Source organism: Delphinus delphis, chromosome 7, assembly GCF_949987515.2.
Source record: "Delphinus delphis chromosome 7, mDelDel1.2, whole genome shotgun sequence".
Taxonomy (NCBI): Eukaryota; Metazoa; Chordata; class Mammalia; order Artiodactyla; family Delphinidae; genus Delphinus; species Delphinus delphis.
In genome coordinates, this window is record NC_082689.1 from 70885055 (window position 1) to 70902543 (window position 17489).

Here is a 17489-nt window from a genome sequence, read left to right on the forward strand (position 1 = left end):
TATCAACTCAGGCCTAGAACTCCTGAGATGGTTCTTAACGTGTTCTCTTCCTTCCGTCACTCCTGTAAACCATCATTCCTAGTCCTCCTAGGTTCTTAACACAGGTTAGTGCACTTGGTTCTCTTATCAAATGCATTCAAGAGTCCCACACTGAAACAGTATAAAGAACTATTTTTAGATTCCCCTAGCTAGGCAATGGACCACCCCGACCTTCAGATTGACATTAACCTCAACAGGGCCCACCATACAGCAGAAGCTCAGCTGTAGGATTTCACATGGGTTAACTGTTAATTTTTTTAAAAGAACGTGATTTGCCTCCTGGTACATCCAAAATATTCTCATATGAACTTACATTTGTTTTTTCAAATTGTATAACCTAGAAATTTGTCTAAATCATATAAAGATGATAAAGGTTTCATTTCACTATTGCATCATTTTAAAGTATCTTACTAAATCTTTTGAAATGTAATCAAATAAAAATGTAACTGACAAAATCATGCATTCCATTTCAGTTTGATTTACCTCTGTGCTATTATGAAAACAGACTCTCAGAAAACCAAAATGACAAAACAGAGTAATCAAGGTCTATTTAATAACAAATTAATTTTTCATTACATTTTATTAGATGCGCAACAACTCCAATTTGAAGGTGCTTTCTTACTTATCCTATTTGTACATTTGTGGTACTATCTCTTGTTGAGCTACAATATAAAAGTCTTCTACAGGCAGCTTCAGGGACCAATTAACTCCATTAAATTATATCCAGTTATGTAGTGAACTGAACCACTGCTGTCTGGGGCTGTCTGCAGCTGTGACAATTAGGAGATGGAGAGAGGCAGAAAGGGAGAGATTGATTTTAATATGTCACTGAAGCACACTGCAACAGCGTGTGTGACTTTCAAAATGGCCTTAAAATATTCCAAACTCAGGGAGTTTCCTTGTTCCTGAGTGGGAGTTGTCAGACTGTCTGGCAGCATTAGAAAGAGGCAGAGAAAAGCTGATGTCTATATTGTGTCCTCTAATAATAACATTCTGCCTCTTTGCGCCGTCTCCCCCTTAGAAAGATCCGTCTATTTGTTGTGAGGAGCGTGTGTGTTTGAGTGCTTTGCCTCCTCTTGTGCAGAGGGCATGATTTCACCTCTCATATCTCACCAAACTCACCAATCCGAAGGACACTAACCCTCCCAAGGTCACCTAGAAAATTAGTGTTGTGGCCTGGGGGGAACCGAACCCAGGTGTCCCCACTCCAGCCTTGTGGTTGGGCACTAAATCATTTTCCTTCTCTTGTGAAAAAAAAAAAAAAATCATTGGGCGGGGGGGGGCGGGGGGCGGGAAGTGAGAGATGAATCAGATTTCCTCCTCTTTCCCCCTTACCTCCCCTCCCCCTTAAGGAGATAAAAACTCATGAAAGCAAACAAGGTGTCCACTCTGCAGTTCTTAAGTGCGTCCCCCCAAAGAAGGTGTCCACTCTGCAGTTCTTAAGCTGGGTCCCCCCCAATCTACCCCCCACCCTCCACCCCCAACACAAAGCGATTCGGGCTCCCAAGGCTTCTGCCCGTCAAGCCTGGGAGGTGAGGAGTGGTTAAAACTCAGCCCTCACCTCCAGCCGGTCCCGGCTCCGCGGCGCCCAAGCCCCGCCCCCGCCCGCCCTTCCCCCACGGCCTCGGCACGCCAGCCCCTCTCCCCTCTCCCAATCGGGCGCACCCACCCCAGATGCCGCCTGGCACCGAGCGCAGCCGCCGCCGCCACAGCAGCAGCAGCACTTTCCACTTGTATTGATCACCTCCCGGCCCCGCTGAGCCTGCTCGCCGCAGCGGAGCGCGGCCAGCGCGCCAGCCCTTGGCAGCCCCGGAGCACTCGGGCTCCGGGAGGCAACTCCTTGCGAGCGCCCTGTCCGGGGTGCCCTCTGCGCTCTGCAGTGTCTTTCTCTCTGTCTGGGAGCAGAAGGAGGAGGAGGAGGAGAGGGAGGAGGAGGAGGAGGAGGAGGAGGAGGAGGAGGACGTCTGGTCCGGGCTGAGAGGTGGAGCAGCGGCAGCAGCCGCCGCCGGAAAGGGAGAGGCAGGAGAGACCGAGACTTGGAAACCCCAAAGTACCCGCGACCCTGCACGGCAGGCTCCCTTCCAGCTTCATGGGCAAAGTGTGGAAACAGCAGATGTACCCTCAGTACGCCACCTACTACTACCCCCAGTATCTTCAAGCGAAGGTAAAGGGGCGCCGGGGGCGGGGGGCGCCGGGGGCGCGCGCGGCTCCGGTCCGGGAGGGGCACGCGGCGAGCCCCCGCCGCCTCCGGTGGAGTTGATGGAAGGTTGCTAACTATAGCGCTGGCCTGGGCGAAGCCCGGCGGCGCGCGGGGCGGCGGCTGCCCGCGGAGCGGAGTGCTGGGATCGGGTTACAGAAAGCCGCGGGGGGAGAGACTAGACAGGAAAGAGCCGCCGGCCCCTTCCTGGCCCGGGAAGCGGGGAGGGTCGCGGGCCGAGCGGCGCCCCTCGCCGAGCCTTGGCTGCTCGGCCGCCGACGCCTGGGGCCCGCGGCAGCACCCGCTGGCGGCGCGGATCTTCGAGCCCTTCTCCTGGGCCTCGCCCGGCGAGCAGTAACTCTCGGCTTCCCTCGGAGTGCCGCGGAGCCTCCCGCCCCAAGGGGACGCCCCTCAGCCTCCCGCGCGCGAGACAACTGGGGCTCGAGGCTGGGGACGGGACTTTTTCCTCCCCGCCTCCGGCCCTGCGCGCCCGCCCCTCGCCTTGATCTTTGTGCGGTGTGGCACTTCACCTGGTTACTGATTTCTACTTTTACGCTGTTGTTTTGGGTAGAAAAGTGGTCAAAGTTCACTCAGCGTTCATTGATGTCCCTTTTAATCTTCCTTGTAGCTTCTGCAAAGGAGGGACAATGGGCAGATTTCGATGCAGAGAAAGAAGTGACTTAGTATTTAGTTTAGAGACATACTACCGTATATGTTTACCACAGATCGATTTCCAGCGGTGCTTTCTCAAAAACGGCCTTGGAGCACGCTTAGGTAACACAGCGGATGACATGTAGTCATACAAATTGCGACTGGCTTTCCAGGGACCCTGGGTACGTTGTTAGTGGGCCTATCCTATTTTGACAATAAGAATTTGATGCCTCCTGAACTCAGGAAAAAAAATATTGGGTCCGTGAAGAGTGAGGGTTTCACTGCTTTGGAAGCCTTTTCCCACAGTTTGGGAGGGCAAAAGTTGGATGCACCAGACTTCTTCAGCAATTAGCATCTCTTATCTTGACTCCTGGTGCCCTTCTAGATCACAAAAGATGCAGCCTCTGAACTTTCTTTGGGAGGTTGTAATCATGCCCTGCTTGCTGGCAGAGGGCATTTCTGGCCTGGTGCAGAGAATCTCTGATTCAACCTTGATAAGCTTTTCTTTCTTACAAGTGTGTGTGGTCCATGTTTTATACCTACATCATAGTTTTGTATGTGTCCATGTAAAAAGGACACTTGTTAGCATAGAGACCTGAAATTTCCTAGCCCTCAAGGGCCTCATTTTCACCCCCTCCCCATTTTCATTTTACTTTGGGTTGCCACAAAGCGATAAGCTGGTAGCAGCAAGGGTACCCATCATTCATTCTTGTGTGGTCGCTGCTGTATTTGTTTTCAGGGAGTGAAGGGAGGTACCCGTGTTTTGGTGAGCTACACTGTAAATATAAGTTGTTCAAAGAAATTTTGAAGTGTAATCAATGCTCTACCTTTTAGATATCATATATGTTTAATGCACTTGTTTAAATTATGCAGCATTGGGTACCTAAAGGACAGCCTATTCAACACTTAACTATATGAATAATAAATAACATACACTCAGGTGAAAAAGAAAAAAAGGCCGTGTTTCTACAGGCATATTCACCTTAGTAATTTTTATGTACCATTAGTAAGTTAGAAACCAAGTACGTAGCATTTAATATAGCTAATGCAATGCCATTTGGCTCTTTTTGCCCCGTAAATAATTGAAGAGAGAGACAAACGGCAAGAGCCTGCTCTAGTAATTAGGGTCGGATCCCAGAAAGCTTTAGGGCCCATTTTCTGAAAGTGTGCTTCCTGCATAAAGCATTTAATATTGATTTGTGTTACGGTAAATGACATTCTCAAAGCATATCTTGCTGTTTCTACTATGAAATCTGAAATCCTATTATTCTGAATCTCTTTGTTTCCGGAGAAAGACACACATACTCACTTGACCTATATAACTTGGTATTAAAGTTTGATAATTAAATCTAAATTCCCTGTTGTAAAGTATCTTGATTATCTCAGGAAGAGGCATCTCCTAAAATGTAAAGCGACTAGATGCAGATTTTAGGTAGCATAGTTCAGAACACATAGCCCTTTTTGTCTCCCGTATCTCATCTTTCTCTTGGTCACATGGTATTGTGAGTCATTAAAAAAAATAGAGACCTGATTTGATTTGTAGTCAGTTTAAAAACAAGTGTTACCTAATCTACCTAAAGAGTTAGTAAACTGACGTAGAATCTGTTGTCTACAGTGACGATCCTTGCCTCTGTGTGTGTGTATTTTAACCTTCCTGAAATATGGGATAGAAAACATCACTGTTTAAAGTACAGTGATGTGTTTGCTAGACAGAGTTGTTTTGAAACTTCTGTGTGGAAGCTCTATCAAAAACTGAGGGATGGCACGATCGTTTACCAAGTGATATTTGACTTAAACTTGTGATCCAGAGATGGATGTGTTTTGAATGGAAAAAGAATAAACGGGTGGGATTTCTTTTCATTAGAAGGAATAGACACCAATGAAAATGGCACTTGAAAATGAGTTTTGTTGCCATGCCGTAAAAAGTTAACATATGTCAAATCATTCTTCGTATGTTAGTCATCCAGAGTCTTTTCAGAAAAATGTAGTAATTTTTCTCTATAAAAATATATTAGTTACTTCTGCATTCTGCTAACAGTCAACAACCAATGGAGCCTGTGGAGCTGGATTACAGTGTGTGACCATATTGGTATGCTTTGTGCTTTGACAGAAAAAGATAATTATTAGAAAAAGTAATACAGCTGCATTAGACATAAAGTAAAGTTGAGGATGTTATAGAAAGGCAGGACATGGGTGGAAATGAAGGAGACTGCGAAATTTTTATAATGCCTTAGCGTAGAGTAACAGAGATTGCAAGTAACCTGATTTTACACGCTTGTTGAGTTTTTTTGTATTTCTCCGTTAAGGGTGGTCTTATCACAGCAGGGTTCTCTTTATCACCTGACACATTCATTCTAAGATACAGGTTGATGTAGCTTCATAAATATAAGCACGTATTGTTCTAAAGGATTTTCTAAATTATTAAGTGACTTATGTCGTATTACTAAAAATTAAATTTGGTATCTACTTTTCAGATACACAGGAAAAATTCTGGTAACGTAACATTTTAATTAACATTTTGTGTGTAGACATTTTCACTTATTGCAAGGCAACCCTTGAATTCTGTTTGTTTCAAAGATATCATGATGTACATTACTGCCAATATGTGTATGCAAATATTTATGGACGTCGAAATACTTATTCTAGTTCTTCTGAAGAAAGGGAAGTACAAAATGTTCTTTACATGGTTAGCTAATATTTCATACCAGCTACCAGCAGTTTGACACATTTGTGTCTTTATTCATAGTTATATTGTTTTGTGTACTAAAGAAATGTTCTACACTAGAGAAATGTTTGTTTCTAAAACAAATGTTTGTTTAAAAGCTATTTTTGTATAAGTGTATGCCAAAGAACATACCTGAACCTAGCTTCAAAATCTGAAAAATAATGAGTAATATAATTTGGTATTCTATTAATGAAGCTACTAGAAAAAAAGCAGCTTTTCTGAATTGAATTTTTGGGCGCATTAACATTTTGTTGAATTCCTTAACTTTTCCTTAGTCATAGGCAAATGAATATTGTATCAATCTGTTTCTCCAGGAATGAGAGATCATGATTTGATACGTGGAACTACTGAGTAGATTAAGGTGACTTGGAGGTACAGTGGCATGATATTAAAACTTGGGTTGCTCTGTGTCTTGAGAAGTAAGTACGTTTGTGAGATGAATAAAGTTTGCTTAAATGCATCAATACAGTAATACAATATTTTACGTGATGAATACACCTTATTTCCTTAAGTGAGCGGGGTATTGTGGCTATCTGGAAGTGGTGTTGGAAGGCTCAAGAGCACGGAAATGCTAAAATCAAGATGCATTATGATGAAATATTGTAGCACCCTTCCCCTCGGACAGCCATTTCTTTTGAATTTCCATAATGCATCTTATTTTTTTATATGTTGGGAGACAAATCTTATGCTCCTAGAATGGAACAGGGAAAGATAAGTGAAGAGAAGTAGGAAAGTATTCAGTCATTTAGTATCAGTATAACTAGCTACACCTTACATGTTTGGCAATCTTGGCTTCGAATTTAAATTCAAATATGGGCAATTTCCATGTAATACACTTTCAGGAAAAACATTTTTTTAAGCTTTACTGATATATCTCTCAGACTTTGTATTTTGCTTAACGGTTTTTTGGAACTTTTAAATTACCCCAGCTTACTTAATGAGTACTGAAATTTTAATAAGTCGTAGGTCTTTACACTAAAGACAAAGGGACCTTTTTCCCGTTTCTTTTTACTAAAGAGGGAGTTGCCAGGAAATAAAATTCTTTTTTTTTCCCTATGTCTGCTTAACCAATAAAAATCACGTGAGGAAGATCTAGAATGGAGATAAAAATGATATGGACACCTAAATGTTGTTCATTCTTTTTAAAGATGAAGAATTTCTTGCCTAGTTTGTTTTTTATTGGATGCTCAGTTCCCTAAAGTTTATTTTCCCCAAGCATGGTGTCCTTATCCCATACTAAGTCTCTCTTCAAAGGCTATCAGCCCTCCCTATTTCCTTGCTTGATTTGCAGAACAGTAGGTGCTAAATAAATGCTTGTTAGTGACTATTATTATTCTGAATAAGTACATGCAAAATTTTTTTAGACAAGAAAAAAATTATAGACCAAAATCTACAAATATAATAACTCAGCCTGATTTTCTAATGAAATCTCAATATAGTTTGATTTGAACGTTAATTTATTTTGTTCCTATAATGAAAACTTCAAACATTTTATGAAGTGAGTAAGATCCCTAAGATGAATCACATATCAATTGATCCGTGTTTCATTTATGGAATCAAAAGTGCCTTTTTTTTTTGGCAGTCTTTATTAAAGAATATGGTGCCAGAAAAAACAACTCATAGTATTATATCAAAGAGGGAAATGTTACATGTGATGAATTGGTGACTCAGCCTGTCTTTGCCTCTTATTACTGGCCCCCACCAACAGGATTCAAACTTCTTTCTGCTTAATTTTCAAGAAAATCCTTATTTTTCAGAGTATTTCAGATGTGGTAAAAACATTTATTCATTTCATGGTTAATAACTAAAACATAAACTAGCATTAAGGTGTTCAGAATTATAATTATCTCTGTTACTGAGTGTTGTATAACCCTAATATGACATTCGGCCACCTAGCTTTTTATCTCATTCATTGGGTATTATAGGAATAAGCAGGAACATATCCAGTTGTTCTTAAGTGGAAGTGTTTTATTCAATGTAACATCGCTTATTTTAAAGGAAGTGTAGTAATGATATGTCAGTGATTTAAATGCAGTGCCGTAATATTTGGTACAAAACTAAACCATATATTCAAAATTGAACATTGGGCTTGGGGATGTTATGTGGAATGAATGTAAATGTTCTGGTTTCTCTGCTGTATCATTTTAACGAGTAAGTAGTAAAACCTGGTGGAACTCGGCTATTCCTCGGGAGAAGCAGCACTTGGATGATACAGACATTTACCACCGGGAGTTTCGTCAGATGGTACACAGCAAAATGTCTTCTTACATTGTGTGTGTCAAACACACACGCAAATTTGAGCAGGCACACAAATTTGATAACAGAAACCAAATAATTTCTTAATCAGGTAGAAATGCGGGGAAAAGTGTACAGAGAATGGTGACAGCCAAGCCAGCAAGCTAAATGTGTTTCTCACATATTTGAATTCCTTATTTTTGCTTAATGCATCTAGTCTCCTTAACATAATTATATGAATATTTAAAATTTTCAAACAAACATTGGAAAATAAGTGTGTCAAAGATGGTGAGAGAGAAAAAGGGGGCAGAAATCAACATCTAGACCTCCTAGAGGAGAAAACGTTCAGTCTAAAACTGAACATTGTCATTCCCCATACATTGTCTTTTAGCTAATTCTTAAATGGATGCATTTACCATTTTAGAGGATGGAAAACAGTCTTCTGGATGACAGATATGAAAACCTAGATTCTAAAAGAGAGATTAGATCCTTGTATCAACAGCTAACTTACTTATAAAAACACACAAAATCAATGTCTGGTGGATGATTGCCTACAATGGCTGTAAATAACATCTGTATTCTGGAATTAGGCTAAATTTTAATCTGGTGTTTGTGGGAAATTGCTGAGGCTCATGAAGGGCTAAAATACTAACTAGGCGATCGTATTTCCTTAGTGACCCCAGAGCACCATTCTCTGCACTTGATATTAAGAAAGGTTAGGGAGTGTAATATCTGGTCCCTGCTCTCCAGCTGCCAGGGAAGACAGAATAGACACAATTCAAGACATAAGCAAAGAATATCTACAAAACAGTACACCCAGGAAGGCAGCATACCAACCAAGGGTCTGAGTGACAGGAAGGCACTCAGATCTATATGTGGGATGAAAAACAGTGCCATGTGTACTGTGAGAAAAAGTAAAGTGCTAATAAAAGTTCCAGTAAACCTGGGAATTTTAGAAAGAATTGGGCTTTAGATGAATGAATAAAAATTCCTTGAAATGATAATCACCATTGTTTTGTATATTTTCTGCTCTATGATCCTTTTATGACTACTTAGAGCTTTAAAGAATATCACGTTTTTGTACTTCATGTTAACTCCTTCTCCTCAAAGTTTCATATACAATTACCTTATTTTACATTATTATTTTTCCAGTTTTATGCTTATAAGTGTGCTATTAAGCCCACCTATTAGGGTTGTGACAGGCCGAGAATATAATCCTTAAATGATGACATAATGGTTATATAGAAGTATTACATGTATTGTTTAAACCATTTGAAGTGATGTTTATTTCTCCTAATTTATTAGCCTTCTTTGGAGTCTTGTTATATTGCTAATTACATCTTTGTGTGCCTGCAATCTACATCTTGATAATGTGTCTATTGTGAGCTAGCATTTCTTCAGAAAAAAACAGATTTTTTTATTATTCCTGATCTTTCATGGTTATAGCTTTTTATTCTCTTTATTTGGTCATTATCTAGCTTTAATTCTTTTAAAATAAGCTGTTTACTCTGCAATGGAGCTAAGTCCTTCAGGAGTCATATTATCCTCTGGCCTCAGTGTGAGACACAGAACCGATCCCTCTGGCTACCCATTGAACAACAAGTGCTATTGGGCTGCTGGGTCCAGAAAAAGAGCAATTTCAGGGAAGGTTTTCGTGCAACAAAACTAGATCATTTCATTGATATGATAAATAATTTTTACTGATCTTGAAGGAAAAATGCATCATCTTCCCAGCTGTGCAAGTGGGTGGGCCTTCTTTACATGATACTAGTTTTGTTTTTTATAAGTTGAAAAATTTACTAATAAGAATGGGCAGAATTAGATGGATACATCATGGAATTCTGTGCTTTTTCTAAACTTGAGTTTCTTGGGGCGGGGAATCAAAGTTGCCGAAAAAGAATTTTAGATTATAAACTTACATTTCCATTATACTTAAGCCCCTCAAATGACACTATACTATTTCCCCTGTTTAACACTTTTTAAACATTATGACTTTGAGACTTATAATTGGGAGTATGTTTGTGCTGGAAAACCGCTTAAACCCTTCCTCACCTGTAGAATAGCAATGAAATATTTTCGCAGTTTGAAATAAAGTCTCAGATAAAATATTTGGTTACAAGGAAAAGTAAATCATATCAGAAATTTGTAATACCACCAACTTTACCCTTGTCTTCTCAACAATAACTTGGATTCATCACCAAACAGGTTTTTGACAAATGCAGACATTTACAGAAAGAAAAATTTGCCAGTTTTTATTTTCAGGTCATTAACTGAAATACTCCCCAAACCCTCTCTGCTTCCTACAGAGCACAGCTTTGATTAATTGCATTGCTTTAAAAATGGAAGCCTTAAAAAAAAAATTGCTAATCTCAGTTCTTAGGTTTTATTCTACATGATTATTTGCATACCTTTATTAACAACAACAACACAGAAAGAACTGGCTAGCAGAGAAACTTCTATAGCTGAAATTCTATAGCTGGGCAAATGATATTTTTTAGAGCGCTATGTGATTTGTTCTGTGACTGGGTATACCTTATCTTACAAGCGAATTGTGTTTCCAACAGGTTTTGTTCCAGAGAGTTCACTTATCAATTATTTAGAACTTGAAACTCATCTAGTATATTTCACATATAAATTGTTATCTTTAATGATAGGGTCCCCAGCCAACCCATAAGAGCTTGTGAAAGTAACCCAGTTTATAATTCACATACACTTGTTCTGTACTGGTCCTACCGTAGAACCAAATCATCACACGGGGACAATGTTTCTTGGAGGAGGGTGGTGAGTATTCAGAGTTGGAATTCGGGGAACCCATCTTGGCCCCCTTTAGGGGACTGAGGAGTTTTCCCTAACTCATCTGAGGGGGCAGTGGGAAGACGAGTTCCCTTAGTCCCTCAGAAGGGGCTTTGAGCTTCTAGGACTGAGGACCGGGTTTCAAGAAGAGATGGGAGGTGTGGCTTGTGGAGTCACGTGGGTCAGGGATTTGCGAAGCTGGGAGTTGTGGGTTCAGGAGCTTCTCGCTGAGTTAAGGCCCTGGGAGACGTCCTCGCTCCTCGCTCCTGAGACTAGCTCCCTGCTTACTTTTCTTTCCCTGTGTTGGCCTCACTGATAATCTCTTGTTCCCTTTCCTCCTAGCCCACCCTCAATTTTCATAAAGCAGTCCCCGGCTATCTAAGAAGTAGGGCTTTTCATCCCTAGCTCATCACTGACTAGATTACTACAGCCTCACAAGCTTTCCTTCTCTTCTCTAGCACGGAATCAAGCAAACAGCTCTTGAGCCTGGTAACAAGAAGGATATCAAAAGACAGAGAAAACATTGTCCAATACCATCACTTCTCTTATTTTCACCAAGTCCTGGTCCAACAATGGTTCATAACTCTTAGGGGAACCTCAAACCTTGAGAATCTGAAGGTGGCACATTCCCATTAACCTCAGATTTTTACTGAGACTCAGCCCGTAGAGCACAGGTTAAGAATCCTACCCTGAAAGGAGGGCAAAAATGGAACCAGCCTATGCTTTAGAACACAGCTCAGACCATAGATCCCTTGGTATTTTGTTTCTGGATTGCGGCTTGACTCTGGGGTGAAGAGCTAGACAAAGCCCAAGGGCCTGCAAAGGAGGAATGGCAAGGGTCCAGGGGGTTGGGCAATCTCAAAGCGTGCTTCCTCTTTCCCGTCTCCTTTTCCGCCACTCCTTCCTTCCCCTTTCTCCTCCATTCCTGCTTCTACCTTTTCTTCTTGCGCAGTAACAGTAGTGCCACTGTGGACTGGCTTCTGGCCAGCTACACGTGTGTGTGCCTAGTGGTGAATCTGCCAGGGTGACGGCTGCATACAAGCTAGTCCCACTGCGTCTGACTTAATTTGGCTAAAAAAAAACTTTGCTACCTCTTAATGCTACAGATTATGATTAAGAATTTGCTAATTACAGTTCCCTCTTTGAATGGGATTTTCTTTCTGATTCCTTATCCAATTTTATATGGAAAATTTAAATAAAATTGTATTTGGTAATGTATAAGTGTTACAGAAGCACAGGCATGATGTAATACTTTGAACAAAAGAGAATATAATTAGCATAATAAAAAGTGTTTTGATGCCAAATGTGGGCTCTTAATGAGATTGGAACTTTAAATATGACATAGTGAAATGGTAAGCTGCATACAATTTTTCTGTACCCATAATAACATTTAAAATCATATGTAACCATTTTTTTCTGTTTCTTGAATATTTCACACAACTATTCTTTAAAAATAACCACGAAATATTGTGTTTTTCTGATTGGCAAAAGACTAAAAAAAGGTGTGTTTCTTACTTGGTAGTAGTTCCTCAGATTTTAATTTTAATAGCAAACATCTTAAATGTTGATTTCGATTGCTTTTTTTAAAGAGTAGATTATATCTTAACGTATAAATAGGATTTCAAATGACAGTGTTCTTTTCTACCCCTCTATCTCTGTCACCAAATTCAAATTCATGTCTCAGCAGTTCGGGATGTTCTTCGGTGCATATCCTTTGAGCCTTCAAAATTTGATTTGACTGTGTGTTCTGACGATAGCTTGTTCAGATAAGCACACGGTGATCGTCATCTGTGTGTCTGGGCCCTAATGAACATCTGCTTTCTAGGGCGCCACAGGAGCACCTTTCTTTGTTTCCTCTTCCTTTGCCTTTTTGATTTGAATCTTGTTAAACCCTGCAAATGGGGTTGTTTTTCAGTATGCAAATACTCCCATCTCCCTTTTTGGAAAAGAAAAAAAAAGCGCCAGATATTTTAAACATGAACGCGTTGGGAATTTAAAAGGAGTCTGCAGGAAGCAAGTGCACAACTATAGTTCTACTCTTGACCACTCAGACATGTTGTACTAAAATCATCTAGCTGAGATCATAGAGTTGGAGCTACCTGGTGGGCAATTTAATTAAATTCAACAAACACTGAGCAGGCATTGTATTAGGCCCTGGAAGGTGCAAATATGTAAATGAGGCATGATTCCTGCCATTGTGGAACACGAGATAATTTTATTTACTTGTTTATTTAAAGTTTTTATTTTAGGTAGAACATATATATAGTATAGCGCACACATTTTAAATATGTAGATTGTTATGCTCATGTACTGGCCACCCAGGTCACTCTATGACATTTCCAGCACCCAGAAAGCACCCTCATGCCCCTTCTCACAGTTTCCTCCCCAGAGGTATCCGCTAGTCTTACTTCTATCTTTGTAGATTGGTTTTGCCTATTCTTGTACTTCATAAAAATGAAGTCCTGGGCTTCCCTGGTGGCGCAGTGGTTGAGAGTCCGCCTGCCGATGCAGGGGACACGGGTTCGTGCCCCGGTCCGGGAAGATCCCACATGGCGCGGAGCAGCTGGGCCCGTGAGCCACGGCCGCTGAGCCTGCGCGTCCGGAGCCTGTGCTCCGCAACGGGAGAGGCCACAACAGTGAGAGGCCCGTGTACCGCAAAAAAAAAAAAAAAAAAAAATGTCCTGTCGTATGTATCCTTTTGTGTCTGGCCTCCTTAGCTCATCGACGTTTTGGTTTGATTCATCCATGTTCTTATGTGTAGCAGTCGATTCTTTTTTTAATGCTATGTAGTATTCTATTAGAGAATATATCACGATTCATTTATCTGTTCTACTATTAATGGGCATTTGGATTATTTCAATTTGGAGCTGTTATGAATAAAATTGCTGTAATTATTCTTGTTCACACCATTTGGTCAACATATGCATTTAGTCATAAGAGAGGAACTGGTAGGTCACATGATATGTGTATGTTCATCCAAAATGGTAGATATTACCATTTTCTAGTCCTACTGGCAAAGTGTGAGAAAGCTATTTGCTCTGTATGTCACTAACACTTGGTATTGTCGGTCTTTTTAATTTTAGCCCTTCTGGTGGGTGGTATCTCATTATGGTTTTAATTTGCATTTCCCTGATGATTAATGATGTTGAGCACTTTTTCATATATTTATTGGCCAATTGGATCTCCTCTTTCGTGAAGTGTCTTTCAGATATTTTGCTCACTTCTTAAACATAACAGCTTTATTGAATATAATTCACATAACATAAAACTCAACCTTTTGCTTGCTTTTTTAAAAAATATCTTTATTGGAGTATAATTGCTTTACAATGGTGTGTTAGCTTCTGCTTTATAACAAAGTAAATCAGCTATGCATATACCTATAGCCCCATATCCCCTCCCTCTTGCATCTCCCTCCCACCCTCCCTATCCCACCCCTCTAGGTGGTCACAAAGCACCGAGCTGATCTTCCTTTGCTATGCGGCTGCTTCCCACTAGCTATCTATTTTCCATTTAGTAGTATATATAAGTCCATGCACTCTCTCACTTCGTCCCAGCTTACCCTTCCCCCTCCCCGTGTCCTCAAGTCTATTCTCTATGTCTGTGTCTTTATTCCTTTCCTGCCCCTAGGTTCTTCAGAACCTTTTTTTTTTTTTTAGATTCCATGTATATGTGTTAGCATACGGTATTTGTTCTTCTCTTTCTGACTTACTTCACTCTGTGTGACAGACTCTAGGTCCATCTACCTCACTACAAATAACTCAATTTCGTTTCTTTCTATGGCTGGGTAATATTCCATTGTATATGTGCCACATCTTCTTTATCCATTCATCTGTCAATGGACACTTAGGTTGCTTCCATGTCCTGGCTATTGTAAATAGAGCTGCAATGAACGTTGTGGTACATGACTCTTTTTGAATTATGGTTTTCTCAGGGTATATGCCCAGTAGTGGGGTTGCTGGGTCATATGGTAGTTCTATTTTTAGTTTTTTAAGGAACCTCCATACTGTTCTCCACAGTGGCTGTATCAATTTACATTCCCACCAACAGTGCAAGAGGGTTCCCTTTCTTGCTTTTTATATGGGGTTGTCCTTTTTATTGGTTGTAGGTTTTTAAATAAAGTCTGGATACAAATCATTCATCAGATATATATGTGTGAGGGTATCTCCTCCCAATTCTCAGTTTTCCCTTTCATTATCTGATTACTATCTTTTAATAAATAAAGTTCTTAATTTTAATGAAGTTCAGTTTATGATTTATGTTCACCACTTTTTGTGTCTGTTTTAGAAATCATTGCTTACTTTAAGGTCATGAAGTTATATTCCTATATTTTCTTCCAGGAGCTGTATTTTATCTTTCACATTTAGCTCTGCAATCCATTTCTAATTAATTTTTGTGTTTGTGGATAGGGTCAAGATTCATTTCCCTCCCATATGAATATCTAACTGATCCAGCAGCATTTATTGAAAAGACATTTTCGTTTTCCCCTTTGAAGTTCAGTGCCGTCTTTGTTGTAAATCAGGTGACCACATTTACGTGTTTCTTTTTCTGGACTTTTGTTTGGCTCTCTGTGTATTCTTGTGTCAATACTACCTGGTCTTAATTACCAGAGCAATATATTAACTGTGTATTCTTCAAAGTGGCCTTAACTATTCTAGATCGTCTACCTTTTAAAATAAATTTTAGAATAAGCTTATCAATTTTCATAAAAAAAGAAATCTGATAGAATTTTTATTGGACTGACATTAAGTCTATACATCAATATCGGGAGAAATGATATCTTCCAGTCCTTCTTAATCCTCAGCAATTAAGTCAAGTTTGGGGTTTGAGTGGGGGTGGTGGTGGTAATTATTACATCACAAGTACATTTGGCAAAATCAGTTCTGATTTTCGAAAGATTTATCCAAATGTATCATCTTTTTAATGTTACTCATTTATTAGAAAGATCCTTTATCCTATGATTTGCTTAAACCCTTAAATAAATTGCACTTTAAAGGACTATAAATAATCCATCTAAAAATTCAAGTTACACACCTCAGTGTTGGTTACTATGCAGAGAGAATGTCATTGTATATAGTTTCATGTAATCTGTAAGAAGGATATCTCTTCTTATTTATTTGTGAACTTACCACTTTTAAGTAACTGATAATAAAACACAATGGAAAATTATTGTTTTATTTTTTATTTATTTTATTATTGTTTTTGCTTATTTCTTAAATACAGCCAATGATTTCTTCAAAATTTATAGTATGATAGTTGGCACAGACTCTAAGAAAATAATTCTTTTGAAGGGCGAGAGAGAATATTCATTATCAGGTAAAAATTAATTTTGAAAAGTAGCTTATAAGTGAAACTTCCCCCTTAAGAACAGATGCCATGCTTTTTGATTTTTCTTGAATGCATCTCAAAATGTAACTGTTTCTCCTTTATATTCTTTATTCTCCCTTTGAGGCTTCGTTTATTTGATGGTGTGTCATCCAATCACCTTGTCTGATATAAGCATGATAATCAGCTGAAAATTAGTTTGTGTTTGGAGAATTTACTAACATCCCCTGTGATTTTTTTTTTTTAAATATACCCTGGATATTGTGAAAACAAAGTCTGGGAATAGCTGTGCTTAGAAAGCAATAGGACATGCTGCTCTATGGGCTTCTGTTCCTTCAAACTTTTTCTTAGATGCTCTAGAAATCTCATATATATTTTTTTCATGCTTTATATTTCAGGTTTTTAAGCTTTGATTACTGCCGACTTCAGCCAGCCAAAAACAACTACATAGAACTTTCAAAGCTTATTAGTTCTGGCTAGGTTAGCTTGGGTTGAGTAGGAGGTTGAATAGGTGACTTCTGAAGTCCCTTTCAACTCTAAATTTTATGATTCTGGTAATGTATAACATCCAAGAATCACAGAATGTTAGAACTAGAAGGAACTTGAAGATCTGATCCAAGCCACTCACTTTCCAGATGAGGAAAGCTACCCAAAGTGAAGAGACAGGAGTAGAGTTCCAGAGCCAGGGGGTGGGGAGTAGCGGGGGGAGGGGGGGGTGGGGGCGGGGGGGGGGCGGAGGGAGAGGGGGAGGGGGAGTGACAGGAGGGCCAGACCTCACATGACTGGCCAGTGCTGTGATCTGAAGGAGGGAAGGAAGGAAGAAGGCAGGCCACACACAACTTTAGCAGCTATTCTAGGAAACTTATCAGAGGTTGGACTGGGGTGTGAATGGGGCCAGCATCACCAGCTGGTTTCTGACTGGAAACCAATCGTGGTCACCCTGCTGGCCAGACTCCTGCGCTTCCTTCCCCGAGCGCGGCCCCTTCTCCTGGTTTGCCACAACAGTGTCCAGATCTGATTCTGCTTTGTTCTGTTTTTAACCCTACAGGTTAGCTGGGTAGCGCTACCGTAGCTGGGCCCTGCTCATCCTCCATGGCTTCTGGCCCATTCAAGGCCTTGTCTCCTTCTGGATTCTTCCTTTACCACATTGCTAAGGGTCTTTGTTTTCATAGCCCTGGGTCTGGGGCCAAAACCCTCTCACTTTTTCAGCACGCCTGGAGCCTTCCCACACTAGAAGGATACACTCCAATCTACTTCATTCTCGCTAAACTTTCTCTGTCCTGCCATCACTACCTGCTGTATCCTGTTTGGTCACCAAAACAACAACAGTACAACCCAGAGAGGCTCTGATTAAGCACCTCCTTTCTTTGTCGAAGCCAACTCTCTCATTCAGCACTCTGATGGGAACCACTTTCTTCCTGATGCCAAGCACTCCGCGTTAGTCTCTAGTATCTCTTGTTTTTTTCATGAGTTGTTTGAACATAGTTGACAGCCTTCTGCATTTATATAGGATCAGGTTTCAGGAGC

At 40.4% G+C, this 17489-nt stretch overlaps 1 protein-coding gene across 2 annotated transcripts in view; it reads left to right on the top strand.

Moving 5' to 3' along the window:
• The first annotated feature begins 2001 nt into the window (after nt 1-2001).
• The window catches only part of RBMS1 (RNA binding motif single stranded interacting protein 1), a 211406-nt gene continuing 195918 nt past the window's right edge, over nt 2002-17489 (top strand). For both annotated transcript variants that reach the window (XM_060016695.1, XM_060016697.1), the window contains exon 1: nt 2002-2203. In XM_060016695.1, coding sequence (XP_059872678.1) covers nt 2129-2203 — 75 coding nt within the window. In that variant the 5' untranslated portion in view covers nt 2002-2128. The remainder of the gene's footprint in view (nt 2204-17489) is intronic.